Source organism: Hoplias malabaricus, chromosome 18 (genome assembly GCF_029633855.1).
Source record: "Hoplias malabaricus isolate fHopMal1 chromosome 18, fHopMal1.hap1, whole genome shotgun sequence".
NCBI classification, from domain to species: domain Eukaryota; kingdom Metazoa; phylum Chordata; class Actinopteri; order Characiformes; family Erythrinidae; genus Hoplias; species Hoplias malabaricus.
Genome location: NC_089817.1, coordinates 2590509 through 2614500, shown reverse-complemented (window position 1 = coordinate 2614500; position 23992 = coordinate 2590509). Strand labels below are relative to the sequence as shown.

The 23992-nt window shown below is 44.3% G+C and overlaps 2 protein-coding genes across 3 annotated transcripts; one reads left to right on the top strand and one right to left on the bottom strand.

Annotated features, from left to right (window-relative positions):
- Nucleotides 1–7101: 7101 nt before the first annotated feature.
- dusp11 (dual specificity phosphatase 11 (RNA/RNP complex 1-interacting)) lies at nucleotides 7102–14087 on the bottom strand. Of its 2 annotated transcripts, none has more exons than XM_066651012.1 (10): nucleotides 13816–13882; nucleotides 13467–13504; nucleotides 13298–13373; nucleotides 11805–11936; nucleotides 10766–10889; nucleotides 10136–10196; nucleotides 9841–9887; nucleotides 9660–9735; nucleotides 9408–9578; nucleotides 7102–8896 (listed from the first exon to the last, which is right to left on the bottom strand). In XM_066651012.1, exons 2-10 carry the CDS (start codon nucleotides 13487–13489, stop codon nucleotides 8641–8643), a joined length of 966 nt encoding a protein of 321 aa, XP_066507109.1. In that variant the 5' UTR covers nucleotides 13490–13504; nucleotides 13816–13882; the 3' UTR covers nucleotides 7102–8640. The 2 variants fall into 2 exon arrangements, with proteins under 2 accessions (XP_066507109.1, XP_066507108.1); XM_066651011.1 differs by lacking the exon at nucleotides 13816–13882 and adding an exon at nucleotides 13971–14087 and having other exon boundaries at nucleotides 7103–8896.
- Nucleotides 14088–19663: 5576 nt separating this feature from the next.
- Nucleotides 19664–22318, top strand: casp17 (caspase 17, apoptosis-related cysteine peptidase). The gene is made up of 4 exons (XM_066651783.1): nucleotides 19664–19892; nucleotides 20782–20945; nucleotides 21072–21201; nucleotides 21981–22318. Exons 1-4 carry the CDS (start codon nucleotides 19700–19702, stop codon nucleotides 22283–22285), a joined length of 792 nt encoding a protein of 263 aa, XP_066507880.1. The 5' UTR covers nucleotides 19664–19699; the 3' UTR covers nucleotides 22286–22318.
- Nucleotides 22319–23992: the final 1674 nt, after the last annotated feature.

Here is a 23992-nt window from a genome sequence, read left to right as displayed (position 1 = left end):
GTTACCCGGAGGAAACCCATGCAGACACAGGGAGAACACACCACACTCCTCACAGACAGTCAACCGGGTGGAAACCCACGTAGACACAGGGAGAACACACCACACTCCTCACAGACAGTCAACCGGGTGGAAACCCACGTAGACACAGGGAGAACACACCACACTCCTCACAGACAGTCAACCGGGTGGAAACCCACGTAGACACAGGGAGAACACACCACACTCCTGTGTGAGTGTGTGTTGCCCTGTGAAGGACTGGCGCCCCCCCAGGGTGTGTTCCCACCTTGCGCCCAATGATTTCAGGTAGGCTCTGGAACCACCGTGACCCTGAACTGGATAAGTGTTACAGATAATGAATGGATGGAAAAACCCAGTAATGACATTTTATATAATCTCTGTGTCTCAAGAAAGTGTATTTCACAAATATCAATGTACTGATTAAAAGCTAGATTTCATTATATTGCTATAAATATGCCTTACATTTAAATTTACAGAAGAAAAACAAAAATGCTACCCCTACAATCTCTGAAACTTTATTACAAGCTTCGTTTTCCCTCCACTATGTCCCTATATTCAAATAAGGATCATAATTCACTGGAAAATCGGACACAGCAATGATTAATTTCTTCTCCATTTTGCGAAAGGAACAAAACTTCAGAAGGAACCAATGTCAGTGGAGCGGTTCTGAGGTAATGTGAGGGCCTGTTTTCTGATTGGAAATCGCTGCTTCGCGTCACTGCTCATTTGCATAGAGTTGAGCCGAGCTGAACGTCATCGCGTCGCTCAACTATGGCATGCATTCTGGGCCAAAACCGTCTTAATTCTGACGCATGTACATATAAAACTTTAACATGTCCAAACATAAAATATGTGCATGTACAGATTCATATACAAATATAAACTCTATTTCTCCAATTTTACTAAACATTTGTATAGAGCCTTAAAAGTGCATTTCCGTTTCCCATAATTTATATACAGACGTGGACAAAATATTACTTTTAGCATAATAGTAAAATCTAAAGTAATCAGACTAAAGACAATAATCCTACAAATTACAAAGAAATAAATCAACAGTTTAATAAAATACATTCATAAAGTTTATTCAATGTGTAAGTAAATACCGCCATCTACTGACAAAATGTTGCAACTTTAGTGAAAAGACACCATACAATTATGTCTGTACAGGTAAAAAAAATAAAAAATATGTCTCACTACATTAAGAAGCACATTTTCCGTCTGGACACGTTGTAGTTGTACATGTAAAGGCTTCAGACCATGTTGAATTCTCCGTGTTAACACACAGAGTATAATTTTGTGTTAGCACTCAAAAATATTTACCTGTTAACGTGTTTGAACGCGTTAACACGAAATTATTTTAGTTTGTGCATTTGGATTTTTTCGCTGTTGGAAATCATGATGTTTTACTGCCACATAATGCTGTGTGGCATTTTTGCAGAAACTACATAAAGCCAAATAATGAAAAAATTCCAGTGTTTAATGTTCTGAATAATGTCTTTTGGGAGATTTTATATATAAAAAATAAAAATAAATAAAAATAAAAGTGCTAGTGTTGCTGTCTTCACACTGCTCATGTAGAACTCGATGTAGCCATAGCCATTTGAGAGCTCACTGTGCTCTCAAAGTAATTATAACACACAATACACATAATGGTAATCTTTAAAATAAACAGCGATCTGTTGCATAATTCGTTTTTCTGGAAAATAAGGACGCATTTGTCGACCACATATGAAGGAGCCTCCGAAATGGGACAGTCCAGTCGCGCAGCTGTGACATAATCGGTCTACAAACGCGTCATTTTAAGGATGCAGCCCCTGAAATGAGGTCGGTAAAGTTACGTTTATACTGGATATTCAGTGGATATTCGGATTGCGCCCCTCCACTTCATTTTCTTAATCGTTGAGGATCAGAGAACAAACAACAGTTTTTATATTTTGCCAAAATATCACATTTTCCATTTCGCGGAGTACATTTACTGAAATTAGCCGGAATAGGAACAACGGGCGCCCAAGACGCTAAGGGACCGTCGGCAACGTGCGGAACCTATTTAAAAACGTAAACCATGCACATAGATGAGCAGCGAAATAATTCGTAGTGTTTTGGTAAGGTATATCTCTGCAAACCACATTTTAATTTGTAAGTAACATTGATGGATGCTTTACAGTAACCGTTTATTTTCTATAAATGCACTACATGTGTATGTTTACAATGTGTTTTGCTTAAAACGAAATTTTCATATGTATAAATAAATAAAATTGATAGGTTGTTGGATATAGGTGTGTTATGTTTTGAGTCTTTATAAGTATCACTAGCTCGCTGCTCATCTATGTGCATGGCTTACGTTTTTAAATAGGTTCCACACTTTGCCGACGGTCCCTTAGCGTCTTGGGCGCCCCCTGACCCTATTCGGGCTATTTTCAGTAGCGATAAATGTACTCCGCGAAATTGAAAGATGTGGTATTTTGGCAAAATATAAAAATTGCAGTTTGTTCTCTGATCCTCGACGATTAAAAAATTAAGTTTCAGAAATTTTAGGACGCTGCTTGTGAGCAGGGGGAGGGGCGCAAAGTGTTTGAGCAGATGTCCATACTCATCGAGTCCAACATGCTTTGCAGTAGTGATCAACCAATCAGAGAACAACAAGCAAGCTCCAACCCTCCGAGCTGAGACACTCGGTTTTCCTGAATGACAATCTGCCTTCCAAAAAATAGTAGAAGAAGATGTTAAATCAGTTAAATGTTTGTTGACAGTTGTGGGTGTTTTATTCACTGCCGTTGAATGCTGCTGTTTTGCACTTTGCAGAGTATTTGTTTATTTTATTTCCCAGACATGGATGATTATTTAATTTAATAAGCTATTTTGTACTTTTGGGTTCCATTGGCTGTATTTCAGAGTTTACAAGTGATTTTTCTTAAGGTGTTTAAATAAAAACCCAGTTATTTATACAATTGAATGTGTGAGTGCAGTCAGTGAGTTATTACAAGACAGCCATAAAACAATTGGCCATTGCAACACTATTTATTATTATTAATATTGAACAGTAATATTTTGTCCATATAGTCATGTAAAATGTAGGTAATATTGTTCTGTGCCAGTGGAAATAATTGGTTAAACAAAGAGCCAAAAGAGCCGAAATTCCCATCACTACTTTGCAGCAGTGTGACGTTGATGGCGTCTTGATCTAGGGCGTCTTCCCCTTCTTCTGGCACGGCCGACTCAGCCAACACAGAGGCTTTGGATCTGATCTTTGGGCGTTTGATTTGCTACGACTTGCGGATATTTTAAGCTGCGACAGAAAGCAGCATGTATTAGAAGTAAAATAGAGCAGTAGAGACTTAACTGAATGGACACCGGGCAGAAAGTGTAGTTTGCTTGTGTAGCTCTGTGTTCGATTAACTGTTCATGTAGGATGGGTCTGTGGGTGATGTTTGATGCTCTCCAGTGTGTGGAGGACCCTAGCGTGAGATGACGATAAACGCTGGAGTTCTACATGCCTCTGTGTTGTTATTACATATAAATTTTAAACTGCTGTCCATCTGCCTGACCTACGAAAGGGACATAACAGAAGGAAAACTAATTTAAAGACATATTCTCTCAGAGCCGTGGGGAAACGCATCTATATTCTCCTCGCCCCTCGATTAAAGTTTAATCTGACTCAGAATTCACTTCAACAATCAAAACAACATCTTATTATAAATCACACAGTATTACTGTAGATGATGTTCTATAAATCACAGTATTACTGTAGATGATGATATTCTATAAATCACACAATATTACTGTAGATAATAATTATACAGTTAATGATCTTACTGTGTTAAATCCCGAGTTCTGATCTCTGTTCTTCTCTTCTGTGATGAAGACAAAGGGTTTCCTGATTAAACAGCTTCTGGCTGAGATAAGGCAGTGCTGACTCACTGCATGTCAAGGGAGGACCGCATCTTGAAAGCATGCATTTGGCGCAGGTCCTAAAACACGTCTGGTCAGTGTTTGGCAGTGCTACTTATATATGAGCAATAAGTATTTAAAAACTCATATGGTCCACATTTTCCAAAACAGGTGCGGTCCACTTCTGGCAGAGATACTGTAGTGCTGCCTAACTCTGTTCCAGACATGGTGCACATCTGGTCAGCCTTTGGCACAGTTGTGCACATCACTTCTGGCTGATATTTGGCCCTGCAAACAGAAGCAGTCCATAGACTCATAAATCAATGTGATGATCAGTTATTTATCTCAGTGTTTCTGATCTCTGTTAAAGACTGAGCAGTGTTTTATGAACTTTAAATATATTCAAAATATTCTGTCAACCCCTCTTCACAAATACTCTGGTTGCCATGGTGATGTATTCAGGTATTTTCACAATGTAACGATGTAATAAATATTAAAGATATGATAGTAAATGTATGAGAAAGTTCAGATGTATGATCAGATTTCTCTCTTTATTATGAAATAGAACTGACGCTGTGTCTCTCCCTTGTTGTGAGTAGATTGGACTCAGTCTTCTGGAGATCATTAGATGATGTGCTCAGGTTCTGATGTTGGATGATTAGTTGTATACTTCAGCTCCCAAAGCAGTTCCATCACTCCAGAGAACAGGGTTCCACAGTTCAATGCAGCTCTAGTTCACACTTGGAATCGGACATGGTGACTTTAGACTCATGAGCTTTAGTCTTTAAAGTGGCCCCTGAACACCTGTGTCCACAATGGGTGCAGATTAATAGAAGCTGAATTCACTTAGTAAAAGGGACATCCACTCAAAAGTGTCCATAGGTGTGACTAACTCTCAAAAGTTACATAGTGAAGATTCTGCAGTGTCCAGCCCAGAACAGCAATAACAGAGCGACCATTCACATTATTACAGATCAGTGGAGCATAACAATGAATCTGAAGCTGTAATTATACAAGGACAGGAGAACACAATTACAGACAAGAACACAATAACACAATTACAGACAAGGACAGGAGAACACTAGTACAGACAAGAACGTCTTTGGACATAGCTAAACATTCGCACACAACAAAGTCACTTTATTAAAGCTGCATCTGTACCAGCAAATGCTCAACTCACCTCCTATAAAGTAGCTTTCAGAGTTGCTCAGTGCAACACACCACACACTGTAGCTGAGTTAATACCACCTGCTGCTATTGATATGGTTTTGACTGTTTGATGAAGCAACAGCTAGCCAGCTAAAGAAAACTCCTTTGTCAGACAACACTGTCACGAGGCTATAGGCAGGTTATTGAGAAGGCTCGAGACCTCTGGCATCAAAACAGATGAGTCCTGAGCTGAGTGATGTTATGACAAATGTCATTGCCCCAGTAAACTACACCATAACACCTTTTTTTCTGCCTTGTGTGAGGAAATAGGATCCAACCACTGTCACGTGGGAAGACTTTATCCAGTGTCTTTGAACTGTGGGAAGAGATCAGCATCTCTTTGGAGGAAGAAGGTAATGAACTTGCAATCAAGTTTAATGATAGCAAATTCCTCATGAAAGTTACGTACCTCTGTGACACGTTCAATCACGTCATTCACAAGAAGAGCGGAGACATGGGGGCTGTAGTGTTACTACATCAACAAGAAAATTATTGTTACGAACTTAACCATTTATTTGTAATACTTGATAATACACAGATACACACGGCTTTTTATTCTTTTCTGCTACTTCCTCAATTCTATCACTCTGCCATCAGTTACCATTGCTGCCATCTACTGGTGGTGGCAAATATTTATATTAATATTCTTTATATTTACTGATCATATCAATCATTACAGGGGCAACGAGTTAATGAAGTAAATGTAGATTCATTTGAGAACCTCAAGTCTTTCATTGTGGTTAACAAGCTTCAGAACACAATGATCCCATGCAGGAAAGGGGCCTGGAGGTTGTGGGTTCGATTCCCGCTCCGGGTGACTGTCTGTGAGGAATTGGTGTGTTCTCCCCGTGTCCGCGTGGGTTTCCTCCGGGTGCTCCGGTTTCCTCCCACAGTCCAAAAACACACGTTGGTAGGTGGATTGGCGACTCAAAAGTGTCCGTAGGTGTGAGTGTGTGAGTGTGTGTGTGTGTGTCTGTGTTGCCCTGTGAAGGACTGGCGCCCCCTCCAGGGTGTGTTCCTGCCTTGCGCCCAATGATTCCAGGTAGGCTCTGGACCCCCCCGCGACCCTAAATTGGATAAGCGGTTACAGATAATGGATAATTTCCCAGGGCGGGACTCTAAACAACATGACTGCATCAGGGACCACTCCAGGTTACCCCACCTGCGCACTTCAGCACTGCAGACGAGGAACCGTTCATTGACGTCACCTCTGATTCAACAATGAGGTAGCAGTTTAACTCTAAGGCGCTAGCTGCATTTCGGATTGGAGTGAAGCTTTATCCACCGCTAGGGGGCAGAGCTGTGGCCACATCCTACCTATGCGAGATAAGGGGTTGTTGTAGTGCGGCCCTGAGAACAGCAGGTCAGTGCTGAAACAACAGTGCCACCTTGCGGTGGGTTCTTCGCCTGCTGGCCACATTTGTGGATCCGAGGATCCGGCTGCTGTGTGTGGAGCGGGTGAAATGCGAGAAGGAAGTCTCAAAATCGAAAAACCCGCGAGAGGAAATGAACAAATGTACGTCACGGAAAACACGAGTAACTAGATCCACAAACGCAGATTCAACACTTTACAAATACATTTTAAATTCGAGACTTCGACTTTACAAATATTTGCAATGTAAATGTAAATAATTGTACTTATTTTCGCATAAAATATATCTGTGAAAACCAAACACATGGGTTTATGAATGTGACTGTATTTGTACAAACTGCAGTGAACAGTGAAATATTCATTCATTCATTGTCTGTAACCCTTATCCAGTTCAGGGTCGCGGTGGGTCCAGAGCCTACCTGGAATCATTGGGCGCAAAGGCAGGAATACACCCTGGAGGGGGCGCCAGTCCTTCACAGGGCAACACACACACACACACACACATTCACACCTACGGACACTTTTGAGTCACCAATCCACCTGCAACGTGTGGTTTTGGAGTGTAGGAGGAAACCCACGCGAACACAGGGAGAACACACCAACTCCTCACAGTCACCTGGAGCGGGAATCGAACCCACAACCTCCAGGTCCCTGGAGCTGTGTGACTTAATTTGTGGATTAACTTTTACACTTTTGTAAAGTATTCTGAGCCTAATCTCTCCCCAGACTCTCTGGAGAGAATTGTTATGTTTGTTTTGTTTGTGGTTTAAACACTGGCCCCGTAAAATGGCCTCGGGGACAGTTTTAAATGTGTCTTATGGCTTCATTCGATGATTTAAATTCATTTAAAGATAATGACTTGTTTTGTGTTTATAAATCATCAGTAAATAAAGTGCCACAACACCATCGTGAACCCAGCTTTCCACAGTTTAACCCACACAGGACCCACCTCTAAACTAGAGACCAGAAACATCAGGAAAACAGGATTTGACCCAATCCTTTATTTGTGGATTCTGAATAAACGGTGTTTCAGAGGAACTCCATTTCCCAAAAATCACTTCAGAAAAGAGAGGCACTTGTAACAGTAACAGCAGAGGAGGATCTGAGTGTGTGTGTGTGTGTGTTTAACCACGTCATGACTGATTTCGTGAGGAGACAGAATTGTCCACATTGGTGTTGAATGGAACCAGACGTCCGTCTCCAAGAAGAGAGGTGCACACCACTCACTGTGAGGCCAAACCGTCCATAAATAAAAACATATCTTTCTCAGATTCCCCTCAGATTTCCATCATTACGTCCCCAAAAACCCCAGAAGCCCTTGGCTGTGTGTTTTGTAGATGTTTATCAATGAAAGATGTTTTGAATATGCTCCAGTCTCCTAAACTGACTTTAGGGATCAACATCCGTGTAGGAGCTGGAGCACGTTTCCATCCGCGCCGTCGGATTCTGACCTTGAGCTCTGAGAGTTAAACTTAGCACATTTACATTGGGTGTATTTTGAAGAAACACTAGGTAAGAGTTGGTATTTCTGCTCCATGGCTCCCCCTGGGGGAGGGAGGAAGTGGGGTGGTTTCCTACCCTCCTCCAAAAGTTACATAGTGCAGTTTCTGCAGTGCTGAGCCAGGAGTAGCAAAGACAAGGGCTCTGTTCTCCCTGTTACAGCTCAGTGGAGCATCACAATGATTTTGAAGCTGTAATTGAAATGTCAAAAACCACCTAGTGTTGCTTTAAACCATGAATGGATCGGTAGAAACGCTCTTAAATAAATAAACAACATTAAACACTTTTACAATGACTTCCACTGAGAGCTAAGAGCCCTGACCCTCTGGAAAGTTACTTTTCTGGAAACACAGTATCTCCAACACTTCAGTTACTTTTCAGAAGAAGAAAAGGAATCATTAATTTCAATTAAATCTTAAATAAAAGTGCACAGATCTCTTTGTTCTGCAGCGTTTCTATTGGCCCATGACATTTCCCCACAGTGTAAAAAATGAGTGGAATTTGTGTTACATCACGTCAGTTACATAATAAAAGTCCCCTTAACCTTCAGACACAAGCTGCTAATCTGCTCCCCCCTCACAGCCGTCCTCTGAAAGAAAGCAGGCGAACGAAGAAGTCCCTCAGCGATGAACGAAGGAAGAAAGTTCTCGGCCTCATCGCGTTCGACCGCGGCGGGTTTTCCCGTGTCGGGGGCGGGGGTTCCTGTGGTACCTCTGGGGCTCTTCTGGGCCGGGTAAGGAGTACGATTCGTCCCCCCACTGTTCCCCGAAGGCGTAGTGAGGGGCGTAGCCGGGGTACGGCGGCTGTGCATAGCGAGGGCCAAAGCGAGGGTTCGAACCCTGCCACGGGTCCGGAGGGTGGGGCATCAGGGAGCGGCGAAAACCCTGATTTGACCGCGGCTGGAACGGCCTGAGGATGACACACACACACAAGACTTTAAAAACCATATTCCATACAACAACCACTGCTGTGAGGGACCGATGGCACACAGCCACAAACATTACTGAGAGAGAGAGAGAGAGAGAGAGAGAGAGAGAGAGAGAGAGAGAGAGAGAGACAGTGAGAGAGAGACTGAGTGAGAAAGAGAAAGTTAGAGAGAGAGAGAGACTGAGTGAGAAAGAGAGTTAGACAGAGAGAGAGAGACACACAGAGAGAGACAGAGTGAGAGAGAGACAGTGAGAGAGACAGAGTGAGAAAGAGAGAGTTAGAGACAGAGAGAGAGACAGAGAGAGAAAGAGAGAGAGAGAGACACAGAGAGAGAAAGAGAGACAGAGACAGTGAGAAAGAGAGAGTTAGAGACAGAGAGAGAGAGAGACAGAGTGAGAAAGAGAGAGTTAGAGACAGAGAGAGAGAGAGAGACACACAGTGAGAGAGATAGACAGTGAGGGAGAGAGAGGGATAGAGAGACAGAGAGACCTACACTACTGGGTTGTGATAGTGCTGCCACTGCTGCTGTTGGTAATGGTGATGTTGATAGTGGGAGCCTCTCCTGTTGAAGCTGTGGGGATTTTGGGGGGGCCCTGGTCTCCCAGCTCCATATGAACCTCCGCCCTGAACTGGCTCCTGATCCGGTTCCTCCATCCCCTCGTTACTGCCATAAACATCAACACAACGTCACACACCTCCTTTAACTCACACCGTGCTCTTATTAATCACACAGACCTCGTCTCACCTGCGTTTCGGACCTGACCTGAGATCATCCAGATAGTTCTGTCTCTCTATGGTGTGACCTCGAGACGTGTTAAACACTGGAAGCAGAGCAGACACAGGTGAGGGGCAGGAAAAGACCACCTGCATCAACTTTAATGACGAATAAAGAGTTAAACACCAATCTCAGACTCAGAGAGACTTACGGTCAATGGCCTCGTGAGGATCAACACCGTCCACATCAATCAGATACCTGCGAAACACACAGAGCTGGGCTCAGTTGGGCTGCTGTGGTCTAAAGGCTAGAGGATAAAGGGCTTTGGAGCAGAAGGTCACTGGTATGAGCCCCTGACACCACAGAAAACTGACGGCGAAGGCAGTGAAGGAACAGCACTGTCTCCTCCCTCAACATCCACAGCTGAGGGGCCCTTCAGCCAGACACCTAACCCCCAACTGCTCCCCTGGCACACAGTGTGTGTGTGTGTGTGTGAGAGAACTCACCTGCACACCAAGTATCCAGTTCGGTTTAATCCATGCGTGCAGTGAACCCCAATTAATTTGTCTGTAAATAACACAAAACAATTATTTTGCAGATTTTACAATCATCCCTCGGACACCAGGGGGCGCTCTCTTACTGTCGCTGATCCATTTAAGCATGTAATTTTTTTCAGTTTTTAAGATATTCACATTTTCTGTTCCACTTTAAATGGTGCAGAAGGTTCACAAAGGAGCAACTGGTCATCGTCTCCTCTGATGCTCCCTCACATTAAGAAGTCATTATACTGACAATCGTTACAGCCCTGTACTAAACATATATTAAACATGAGCATGCTCCTGTGGGGGACCCACTCTGTGGAGCAAAGACCTGTTCATTCAGGGGCGAGAGAGAAGTATCTTCATCTTATGTGAGTTGTGCCTTTTAGAAAACAATGAAATTATAATAAATTGCACCTTCAGAAAAAAACAGAACCTCAGCAGAAAGTGTTCACAGAATTTATGATCTTTCAGTTTATGAGTTCCTCACTTAAATATTTCACATTGCTGAACTTGTGAAGGGGTGTGTAAGTGTGTGTTTGTGTGAAGGGGTGTGTGGAGCTGGTGATCCACGGCCCGGGGCGAATGTGTCCTCACCGTTGTTCTCGTTTTCACGCAGAAACCTCCTGACCGCCTTCTTAAAGCTCAGGATGGTGGAGTCACTCGGCACTTCATGACCCGCTGTAAAGATCTTCAGGTAATTGAACGTGTCTGGCAGGTCCTGCACAAAATAAACAAGTAAACGACTTCAATAAACAAGGTCCTGCACAAAATAAACCTGTAAAAAAATTAAATAAACCAGCGCTATCTATCTACCAGGGGTGTGTAATAGCGTGTGATGAAGGTGAGGGTCGTACCAGGGGTGTGTAATAGCATGTGGTGAAGGTGAGGGTCGTACCTGGGGTGTGTAATAGCGTGTGGTGAAGGTGAGGGTCGTACCTGGGGTGTGTAATAGCGTGTGGTGAAGGTGAGGGTCGTACCTGGGGTGTGTAATAGCGTGTGGTGAAGGTGAGGGTCGTACCTGGTGTGTGTAGTAACATGTGGTGAAGGTGAGGGTCGTACCTGGGGTGTGTAGTAGCGTGTGGTGTAGGTGAGGGTCGTACCTGGGGTGTGTAGTAGCGTGTGGTGAAGGTGAGGGTCGTACCTGGGGTGTGTAGTAGCGTGTGGTGTAGGTGAGGGTCGTACCTGGGGTGTGTAATAGCGTGTGTTGAAGGTGAGGGTCGTACCTGGGGTGTGTAATAGCGTGTGGTGAATGTGAGGGTCGTACCTGGGGTGTGTAGTAGTGTGTGGTGAAGGTGAGGGTTGTACCTGGGGTGCGTAATAGCGTGTGGTGATGGTGTGGGTCTTACCAGGGGTTTGTAGTAGCGTGTCATGAAGGTGAGGGTCGTACCTGGGGTGTGTAGTAGTGTGTGGTGAAGGTGAGGGTTGTACCTGGGGTGTGTAATAGCGTGTGGTGAAGGTGTGGGTCTTACCAGGGGTTTGTAGTAGCGTGTCATGAAGGTGAGGGTCTTACCAGGGGTGTGTAATAGTGTATGGTGAAGGTGAGGGTCTTACCTGGTGTTTGTAGTAGCGTGTGGTGAAGGTGAGGGTCGTATCTGGGGTGTGTAGTAGCATGTGGTGAAGGTGAGGGTCTTACCTGGGGTTTGTAGTAGCGTGTGGTGAAGGTGAGGTCGATGATGAGTCCTAGTTCCTGACCCTGTTTCTCCAGAACATGCAGAAGGTCAAATGGCCCGAAAGCGCTGGACTGACTCAGACAGTTGCTCAGAGACTGGAACACAGAGACACATCAGTTCAGCCACGTTACCATCAACACCACTACGTTCAAACCATCAACAGCCCAGTTACGTCAGCGCCGCCATTATTACAGTTAGCCGTTACCTCACCTCCGCCATTACAGTCAGCTCCGCCATTAGTCAGTTCTGTTACAGTCAGCTTTTAGAATTAGCTTTGTTACATTCAGCTCTTTTAGAGTCAGCTCCATTACAGTCAGCTCTGCCATTACAGTCAGTTCTGTTACAGTCAGCTCCGCCATTACAGTCAGCTCCGCCATTAGTCAGTTCTGTTACAGTGAGCTCAGCCATTACAGTCAGCTCCGCTATTAGTCAGTTCTGTTACAGTCAGCTCCGCCATTAGTCAGTTCTGTTACAGTCAGCTCCGCCATTACAGTCAGTTCTGTTACAGTCAGCTCCGCCATTACAGTCTGTTCTGTTACAGTCAGCTCCGCCACTACAGTCTGTTCTGTTACAGTCAGCTCCGCCATTACAGTCTGTTCTGTTACAGTCAGCTCCGCCACTACAGTCTGTTCTGTTACAGTCAGCTCCGCCATTACAGTCTGTTCTGTTACAGTCAGCTCCGCCATTACAGTCTGTTCTGTTACAGTCAGCTCCGCCATTAGTCAATTCCGTTACAGTCAGCTCCGCCATTAGTCAGTTCTGTTACAGTCAGCTCCGCCATTACAGTCTGTTCTGTTACAGTCAGCTCCGCCATTACAGTCAGCGCCGCCATTAGTCAGTTCTGTTACAGTCAGCGTCGCCATTAGTCAGTTCTGTTACAGTCAGCTCCGCCATTAGTCAGTTCTGTTACAGTCAGCTCCGCCATTACAGTCAGCGCCGCCATTAGTCAGTTATGTTACAGTCAGCTCCGCCATTACAGTCAGTTCTGTTACAGTCAGCGTCGCCATTAGTCTGTTCTGTTACAGTCAGCTCCGCCATTAGTCAGTTCTGTTACAGTCAGTTCCGCCATTACAGTCAGCTCCGCCATTACAGTCAGTTCTGTTACAGTCAGCTCCGCCATTAGTCAGTTCTGTTACAGTCAGTTCCGCCATTACAGTCAGCTCCGCCATTACAGTCAGTTCTGTTACAGTCAGCTCCGCCATTAGTCAGTTCTGTTACAGTCAGTTCCGCCATTACAGTCAGCTCCGCCATTACAGTCAGTTCTGTTACAGTCAGCTCCGCCATTAGTCAGTTCTGTTACAGTCAGCTCCGCCATTAGTCAGTTCTGTTACAGTCAGTTCCGCCATTACAGTCAGCTCCGCCATTACAGTCAGTTCTGTTACAGTCAGCTCCGTTAGAGTCAGTCCATGTCGCCACCATCACCAAACCTCCTGAAGTGTCAGGACTGTAGCTTTACCTGCTTCAGTGGGACTTTAAAGGCAATGAAGCGAGTTCCAGGAATCCTCTTCCCCACGGCACTGTAGTCAGTCCACCTTAAATACACACAGTACACAGCTCTTACACACACTTACACACACACACAGCAGCAGCAGCAGCAGCAGAACTGTTTATAAATAACCCCTCACCGGTCTGGGATCTTCTTAGGCATGGTTTCAGACTGGATCTGTCATTACACAAACAAATAAACACGTTTATACTTTTACTAAATTCGTACAAACACCACAAACAGAAGCTTAATCTCCTTCCCTTCAGCGGACAGTGTACAGTTTGTTCATCCATTCCACAATCAGGCGACTTTAAAAACAACAGCCTCTTTAAACCACAACAACTGCAGGAAACACCTGTTTAAAACGTTAGGAACCTTTTGTGGATGATGTACGGTCTTACATTAATAAATAACATATACATAGTATTAAAATATTACTAATATTAGCCCTGCCTCAGCTCTGTGTTTAGCTAAAATGCTAAAATCACCCCAGTCAGCTGGGGATAAACAACTTTATCAGCGCTTTATCTGCGTCTCACAGACACTCCGCGCGCCTCTGTCGCCGCTTTACAACAAATAAAACCCTAAAACCGCGTCAACTTTAGTATTTAATAATGATTTAAGCTGAAATTATAAACTCAACCCGAAGCCGGAGTCAGAGCCGGTTGTCCACGAGTGCAGTGACGTCACCCGCCGCAGGCAGCAGGGACTCGAGCGCCCCCTGCTGGACTCCAACACAATCACAACCACAAACAGGAGGCGGGGCGTGCTGAGGGAACTCGTGCGCGCCATTTATTACAAAGAGCTGCACAATAAGAATAAATAAAATGTGAGAACGATTTTACAAAGTACGAGAAAAGCACTTTGCACATTTTTTTTATCATTTGTGGGAAAGACTACATACGGCAAGGGACAAGATATTTTAGAATCTTGTTCCTACAACTTAATTCAAGATTGTTCCAATGCCACATGAAGTCATTCCCACTTAATAAATATCTAATTTCCACGTATTATTAAGCTGTTCGCAGATCTTAATATTTTGGATATCAACTGCAGGTGTTTGTAGTTTTTCTCTTGTTTATTTTATTTTATTTCATATTCTGTTCCCACTACTTACAGGTTTTATATTGTGCAAACATTTTTTTATTCATAGCTAAAATTTACAAGACAATCTCTCATTTTCTTAAAATTGTGCACCATTGCTTTTATTTGTTTCCACTCTTTACAAGACGCTCTTCTCATTAAATGGTGCTCACAACAATTAGCCACAGTTTCATGATTATTTTCTTAATCAGTTTTCATTCTTTACGAGTTGTTCTCTTGTTTATATTTTAAATTATGTACCAAAATATGTAAATGTATTTGAACAGATTTAACTTGTAAAATATAGGGAAAATATATAGAACATTCACCAAAAATTATATACAATTAGATTAAAATGATGTAAAATTAGAATGTGTATTAAAAAATTACCCAAATAAAAAAAACACAACCAGCTGTTCCTTTACACACACACACACACACACACACACACACAAACACAGACACACACACACACACACGCACACACACACGCACACACACACAGACACACACACACACACACACAGACACACACACAGACACATGTAAGAGGAAGTTACTAATCTCAGGTGTAAATCACAGCAGGGAAAGACAGCTGGCCAAAGGAGGTTTAGTTTCCTGCTGAAAGTTTGATAATGAAAATGCCGCACAGCTTTAGAGCAGTGACCCAACCCTGGGACAGTCCCCTGCACAGCACCGCTGCGCCCCTCCAACCCCCTCATAAAACGGGGGAAAAAAAGGAGCTCGGGCATTTTTAGAAGCCTATTTCCGTCACTTACATAAAGTCAAATTAATTAAGAAATCATATTTACATTTGTCTCTTTACTCCACAATTTTTAATTATACTCAGAATTTTCAAGTTAAACAGGTACAGTGTGAAAATGTGTAAGGAATTAAAATGTAAATTCATTCATTGCCTCTGACCCTTATCCAGTTCAGGGCAGCGGTGAGTCCGGAGTCGACCTGTGTTAGACACACGGAGAACACACCACACTCCTCACAGACAGTCACCCGGAGGAAACCCATGCAGACACAGAGAGAACACACCACACTCCTCACAGAGAGTCACCCGGAGGAAACCCATGCAGACACAGAGAGAACACACCACACTCCTCACAGAGAGTCACCCGGAGGAAACCCACGCAGACACAGAGAGAACACACCACACTCCTCACAGAGAGTCACCCGGAGGAAACCCACGCAGACACAGAGAGGACACACCACACTCCTCACAGACAGTCACCCGGAGGAAACCCACGCAGACACAGAGAGGACACACCACACTCCTCACAGACAGTCACCCGGAGGAAACCCACGCAGACACAGAGAGGACACACCACACTCCTCACAGACAGTCACCCGGAGGAAACCCACGCATACACAGAGAGAACACACCACACTCCTCACAGACAGTCACCCGGAGGAAACCCACGCATACACAGAGAGAACACACCACACTCCTCACAGACAGTCACCCGGAGGAAACCCACGCATACACAGAGAGAACACACCACACTCCTCACAGACAGTCACTTGGAGAAAACCCACGCAGACACAGAGAGAACACACCACACTCCTCACAGACAGTCACTCGGAGCGGGACTTGAACCCACAACCTTCAGGACCCTGGAGCTGTGACAGAGACACCTTCTGCTGCTCCATCGTGCTGTCTGTAAAATGTAAGAACACAAAAATGTACTTGTAAACTGTGGAACAATGATCACCGTCATCAGTAAAACATAAACAAGGCCACTCATTTTCAGATTTTAATTAAAAAAATTCCTGTTTATTTGTCAGTGTGCTTGGAGACATTGTCTTGCCGTGGATTGAAGTAAAGTCCCATGATTTTTGGAGTCATTTTCCTGAATTTTCGTGAAAAAAGCTGCTTTTAATATGAACGCTGGAAAATGTCCAGAGAATCAAATTTTTCTCCTTACACACATGTAACACACAGCTGGAAATTGTACGTGGTTCAGACAGGGGGCGGAGCCTTCCTGTCTGTTCACACAGGGGTCACTCAGAATCATGTGGGGGGCTGGCAGGATAAAGTCTGAGTAATGTCCAAGATACAGATATTTGTGTTCAGACGTGCAGCTTCTGTGGGTAAAGTCCAGTAATCTTGGTTACGGTGCACATTTTGTATATTGTAGCAAATTTTTGAAAGGAAGCAAAAAAGAAGAACAGTTTGCCTGGACCTTTATAGCACCTTTAATAAACAATGGCAATTCGAACCAAAATTATAATAAGAAGCAATTAATGAAGAATAAAAATTAAATAAAAAAACAATTCATATCATGTAATAAAAGAATAAAAGTGATTAAACTGATTCAGAAACAAAAAAAAAAAAAAAGAAAATATTACTGAGATCTTGAACAGATTACAATTAAAAATAATACAGTAAAACCAAAGACAATAAAGGCTACATATTTTATAAAACTTAGGACATATAAGGTAGGGTTTAACAGGCGATGGGTCTGCGTTCCACATCTCTGGAATGTTCATGAATTCCACGCTGGTGCTAGCGCTAGTTTAGCTTGTCACTCAGCGCGGTGCAGGGTGGAGAAAATACCAGTGTTCCGTGTTTTTTTTTTCTTCAACAGAGAAAACTCAAGAACAGCATAGAGTCAAAATCTGATCAAAAATCAAGTGCGTGAAGATCCCCCGATCTCTCTGATCTCCATCAGCTCCGTCGTTCCTGAATCTCTCATCACACCCCGTCTGGTACATGAACAGAACAGTTTATCACAATCATCAATAACAGCCATAACAGTAAGAACACTGGCAGACGTAAGCAGTGAGCAGAGCGTCTGTGTGTTACTGTGATTTTATCATGAGGAAGTGTGTTCTTGGCACAATGTGAAACTGAAATTCTAAAACATCCTTGAAATAATGCACATTCTCTCACAGTTTATTGCTTTTATAAAATGGCAGTCAATGTATAAAATAATATTAAATTTATACATGTTCTCAAGTGTTCATTTACTGTATATATATTTCCTCTGCTACACAATGTAGTCCATTAACAGTGAGCACAATTGCAAGGCCACATGAGTGTGAAGGTTTATCTATATTAATTCAACGTAGCCACTTCATGAAAGAAAACAAGTGTGTTTTCAAGGTTTTCTAAGTGTAGAGATATTCTTGCTGTTAGCCAAACGTTAGCGTACATGGCTGCCTCATGTATCCTGCATCTGTTTGGTGAGTAGATTTTGCACATCCTCAGAAAAGAAACACTACGCGTACGTATGGTGCAGTAAACATTAGGGGGCAGTGCAGTGCAACAGCATAAAAATGGCAGAAAGTTTGAAGATGGCTCTCTCAGAGACAATTCTGCAATTACCTGCATCTTACTCTGGTCTGCCCTCTAGTGGAAGCCTGCAGTAACAAGTGTAGCACACAGGAGAGTCTGTGAACAGTTATGTACACGACTCAGATGGTTGTATACGTGAACAAATGCTAAAACAGCAAGTATGTCTACCTTAAATGGAATGACTATGATTGAGGGCAATTGCATTTCTCTGTGGTTGTTTACATTTCTGAAGGTCAGTGTCTTCTAAAGTGGAACAGTGTGTTTGAGGAGAATATCAGCTGCTGATTGTATGCGGCTGAAGTGTAAATTGTCTGTAAGTGTTTATTCACTGTTTGAATTCCCACAGAAACTCGTGTAAATCGAGCTGTTTAGTTTTGTAGCGCTGTCGCTAATGCAGTTAGCTGTCTCCCGAGTTTGGAGACATTTCCACCTTAAATGATCAGAAACAGCAAAAATAAGTCAGTGTTACCACCCTATGGAGCAGGAATAGAGCAACATCCTCATCTCGGTTGGTGCTTTTCAGCGTTTGGAGTCTCTCCGTTGTCTAAAAACCTCCAGATGGCGTTTCTCTGCCGTGAGCAGAGAGAGAGAAAGCCTAGCACCTGACCCAGACACTTTGTTTTTTTACCCATTTACAGACACTGGGGCTTCGTAAACACATTAGAGCGGTTTCCAGAGCAAACCGACTGCAGAGCAGCACATGGAGAGGACACACACTCAGAGCTTTACACACAGGGTTTTTAGATTACAGTCGTGAACATCACCTTTAACTGAGTAAAACTGCACGGACTTTTGTTCTCTGTCTGAAGGGTCTTTTACTTTAAAGGAGAAGCAACAGGAAATTGAAACTAAACAGAGTGTGTTTTTTTTTTGTCCTGATCTCTGAATAAAACTGACAGAGCTTAATACAGTGGTGCATTAATATGAATTCAGACGTTGCAGGAGGGTCAAATAATTGCATATACGGTGTATTTTACAAAAAGTCTTTGAACGCAGCTCAGCCAATCAGATTTTAGGACCAGAACTCTAATAATCTGCAGAGGGCTCCTTTCCCAAAGTGGGCGGAATTATTTCACTGTGCCCTGATATAAACACACACTGCTCCTCCTACCACTTTCCATTTACAGACATGTTACACTATGTGTTTATTTTATACGACTGTCTCAGTCCACAAACTTGGTCAGTAGGTGGCGCTGCGAACCCACTTTAACTCCAGCTAAGGGCGCAGACATTGGCTCATCAACCTCTGAAAAATATTTGTTCATTGGTTAACTATCAAAACATCTGTGGGAATTATGCTCTGGTAGGCGGAGCTTTCTTTCAGTCACTGATTCATCAACTGCGCTCAGATCCCCACGTGTTTCCACGTCATAAAGGAGTGTCATTAATCAGATGATGCAGAGTTTGTACGTCATTCAGTGCGATCAAATCTCACTTTTACACCTCAGTAAGTATCAGTCACTCTGATCAATAATGTTCAATTTGATTTTATTTCTCCTCTGAGCCACCGCATGAGACTGATATCTGCATCAAAGAGAGAGTGAAATAATAAGGGGAATGAAGAAATTATATCCAGGAGCAAGGAAATAAAGAGAGAGGGAAAATCTGATAAATTTAGAGACAGGGGAAAAATAGCCTTCTTAAATATTCCTACACACACACACACACCTGACAAACACACACACCTGACACACTGACACATTCCCATATATAGATAACCTTGTGCACCTCGTCACAGGCTGTAAAAGCACACACTTGTACAGACACACACACACACTCACTCACCTGTACACACCTGTACTCACCTGTACACACCTGACACACTGACGCAAGGAGGAACAAATTCCCATATATAGAGAACCTTGTGTACCTCGTCACAGGATATAAACCACACACTTGTACAGACACACACTCACTCACCTGCACTCCCCTGTGCACACACACTTTCCTCCTCACCTTCACTGACTCTGAGCAGAGACATGTCCTTCTGTGGCAGGGGTCGCGCGCTCATCGTGTCCGTCTCGAGCTTTGATCCCGGGGTGGAGCTGTGTGCGCGCCCCGGAGCAGCGCGAGACACGCAGAAACTGCACCGCGCGCTCAGTCTGCGGGGCTTCAGCACACGCATCCTCCTGGACCCGCACGCGCGTGAGATCTACAGCGCCTTTCACACAGGTAAGAGGTCCATCATTGGACACTTCTTTGATGAGGTTCTGATTGAGCAAAGCCACTGCTGCTTTTACAAAAAAAATAAGAAAGAAATTGAATATCCATCTACAGGTAGAAACACAAAACTGAGTAGTGAACAGCTGTTAACTGATAATCTACAGGTGTCTGTAAAGTTCACAGCCGTAACGTCAGGAAAGAACTCCACACCGCAAACTCTGCCCAGGACACACGCTGTCAGCAGGTGTTTTTAATGTAATGGCTGGTGTGTAGAGGCCGAGGGGATGAGCTCAGCGCGGCGGTGTGTGTGAGACATGGCCGAGACTCGTTTACAGGAGCTGAAGTCCATGTTTGTTTAAGGAGCAGTGTTTCCAGGGTCCGAGCGTCTGAACTGAACAATTAATAACTGATCAATAACTAATCCATCTTCAATCAGGGGGTAAACAACAGACGCTACACTCTGTAAACAAACACCTCCTGAAAATAACTGGATATTTCAGAGTAAAATCCGCCCTGTCTCAGGACGCTGAGGAAGAATGAAGGCTTTTTCCTCACATTTCTAAAGTAAAACACTGGCTCTTCCCCAGAATCCTGCGACACAGCGGCAGGCGCCGCGGCAAGTTCTTAGTGTCGTGTGTAAAATGATTTCCTGACAACAGCAAAGAGACAGAGCATTTTTCTGTTTTTATTTCTTTAGAAATTACTAGTCATTATCGGTCTTTCACATCGTTGTAGAATTTATATTCTTTGATGAAAAGTGCAAATTATTTTGCCATAAATCTCATGATCATGTGACTATATTTATTTAGTTCTTCTCTAGTTTTCATCTGTCATGTCATGGTTTTCATTAATGATTTTCCGCTGGTTCACACTGACTCTGGGTTGCCGTTGTGTGCAGAAAGCCTGCAGGACGTGGACGGCAGTTTTGTCGGAGTGATCTCCAGTCACGGTGAGGACGGCGTGGTGTTCGGAGCAGACGGACGTCCGGTTCGACTCGCCGAGATATTCGACTACTTTGGAGGACCCAAGATGGTGGACAAACACAAGCTGATCCTCATCCAGGTGAGAGAAGAGCGGAGGACTGTAGTCAAATACAAACTGATGTTTCAGAAGCTGTTTCTCAGAACCGAAAGTGTGAGGTGGCTTTGTATAATTATGGCCTAACTGTGTGTGTGTGTGTCTGTCTAGGCGTGTCGCGGGCACCTGCTGGATGACGGTGTTGAAGTTGAGACAGATTCTGTCGACTCTGAAGACGCCGGCCTGTCTGAAAGTTTCTCCGTCCCCATCAACACTGTGGTGATGTACGCCACTCCCCCAGGTAACAACCAGCAACACACTTTATATGAGTTTGTTCATCTACAATTTTCACAAAAGCAAAACACAACTGAATAAACACTGAGAAAGTAGCGGCCAGTCATTTTCACACTTATTCTTCTTCACGCCACAAAACAGCAGTCATACTGACACCTAGTGGTCCAGATGTTTCAGAGATCCTGTACTAACCTACCTTCAACATGGCCGCCCTCAGTTGGGGACCCTCTCTATGGGCCATAAACTAAACTACATCAAAAAAAAAAAAAAATTAAAATACATCTTATTATAAATATTTGACCCACGTCAGAAATTCCAACTCGTTTTGGAGCGATTCTGAGGAATCTGTCACAAAAAAGGGCAGGTGATATTTTGAAGTGATGCAGAAATATTAAAATTAGAATATAACAGAGATAAAGAGTTTTATTTGGACAGAGGTCATACATTTATTTCCCTTTACACACACACAGTCGGTCATGCGTCACACAGCTCTTCTACAGTCAGATAGAGATACGCCTGTCTAGATTACATCTCTCTTTTCATTCACCTTAATCATTAACATCTCACACACACGCGCGCACACACACACACACACACACACACACAGCTTAATCAAAATAGAAAATCAGCTCCAAAAGAGAGAAAGTGGTAGAAGAAAAAAGATGAAAATGAACAGTAAACAATAAATAAACAAACACAGACACTTTACTCTCCACCACGACACAAACCGTGTGAACTGAGAGTCTTTAATAACTGTGTGTGTGTGTGTGTGTGTGTGTTTTCCAGGCTACAGCGCCTATATGAACAGGGTGGGCTCCATCTTCCTGCAGACATTCTGTAAGCTGCTGGACGAGGGTGGAGCTGAGATGGAGGTGACCCGGCTGATGACCCGAATTAGCCACTACATCGCCCATCAGTTCAGCGCCCGGGGCGGAGAGCTCCAGGGCAAAAAGGAGATGCCCTGCTTCATCAGCCGCTTGACCTCAGACTTTTACCCCTTCACAGACCACGGGAAAAACAGGAGCTTCACCCTCACAGCCACGGAGCTGCTGTACCAGCCTGACACCACCCGCCAATCCTCCATCAGATGACCCCCCACCACCCGCCAAACCTCCATCAGATGACCCCCCACCACTTGCCGAACCTCCATCAGATGACCCCCCACCACTCGCCGAACCTCCATCAGACGACCCCCCACCACCCGCCGAACCTCCATCAGACGACCCCCCACCACCCGCCGAACCTCCATCAGACGACCCCCCACCACCCGCCGAACCTCCATCAGACGACCCCCCACCACTCGCAGAACCTCCATCAGACGACCCCCCACCACTCGCAGAACCTCCATCAGACGACCCCCCACCACTCGCAGAACCTCCATCAGACGACCCCCCACCACTCGCCGAACCTCCATCAGACGACCCCCCACCACTCGCCGAACCTCCATCAGACGACCCCCCACCACTCGCAGAACCTCCATCAGACGACCCCCCACCACCCGCCGAACCTCCATCAGACGACCCCCCACCACTCGCAGAACCTCCATCAGACGACCCCCCACCACCCGCCGAACCTCCATCAGACGACCCCCCACCACTCGCCGAACCTCCATCAGACGACCCCCCACCACTCGCAGAACCTCCATCAGACGACCCCCCACCACCCGCCGAACCTCCATCAGACGACCCCCCACCACGGACCTGTAAATACTGTAGACCTCTATTAGGAGGCGCTATAAAACACACTTGAATGACTTGAATGTCTATGTTTACAGACATTTACTTGAATGACAATGCAATTTAAATTCCAATGTTTACATGGCCAACTGCCACCAAAGCCTCACAGCAATGTTCCGACCTTTAGCCCACAGCCTTTCTGGAAGAGTAGGGGCTGTTACTGCAGCTGAGGTCTGAGACGCCCCGGCTGCAGAGGCGCTGGGCTGGAGACATTCGGGAAGAAGGAGGAACGCTGAGAGAAATCAGAACTGAATTATATTTAAACTACTTCTGAACGTTGTGTTTATTCCGCTGTGAACTGAGTGTTTACTGTTTTACTGTTGTGTAAAAATGCTGTAAATAAAAATATGAAACAGATCCCAATTTTGTGTTAATGTTTTTGTCTTTTACATAACTTCAGGAAACCATCTGCTGTTTACTTCACGTGTGCATTCCACAGTCATCAGACTTCAGAAATCTGTCTGTCTCACTCACTTTGTCTGTCATCACTCTGTCTGTCTCTCCCTCTCCATCTTTCCTCACTCTGTCTGTCTCACTTTTCCAGAGTTCATGTGTGAAGGTTTTCTGTGGGGTGTTCTTGTGGAGGCAGAGCTGAGTGTGTCTCCTCTCCATGTGCTGCTCTGCAGTCAGTTTGCTCTGGAAACCGCTCTAATGTGTTTACGAAGCCCCAGTGTCTGTCTTACTCACACACACCGCTCCACCTTAAAAGATACAGTCGCTTCTTACTCACGCACACCGCTCCACATTAAAAGTTACAGTCGCTTCTTACTCACACACACCGCTCCACCTTAAAAGATAGAGTCGCTTCTTACTCACACACACCACTCCACATTAAAAGTTACAGTCGCTTCTTACTCACACACACCGCTCCACCTTAAAAGATACAGTCGCTTCTTACTCACACACACCGCTCCACCTTAAAAGATACAGTCGCTTCTTACTCACACACACCACTCCACATTAAAAGTTACAGTCGCTTCTTACTCACACACACCGCTCCACCTTAAAAGATAGAGTCGCTTCTTACTCACACACACCGCTCCACCTTAAAAGATACAGTCG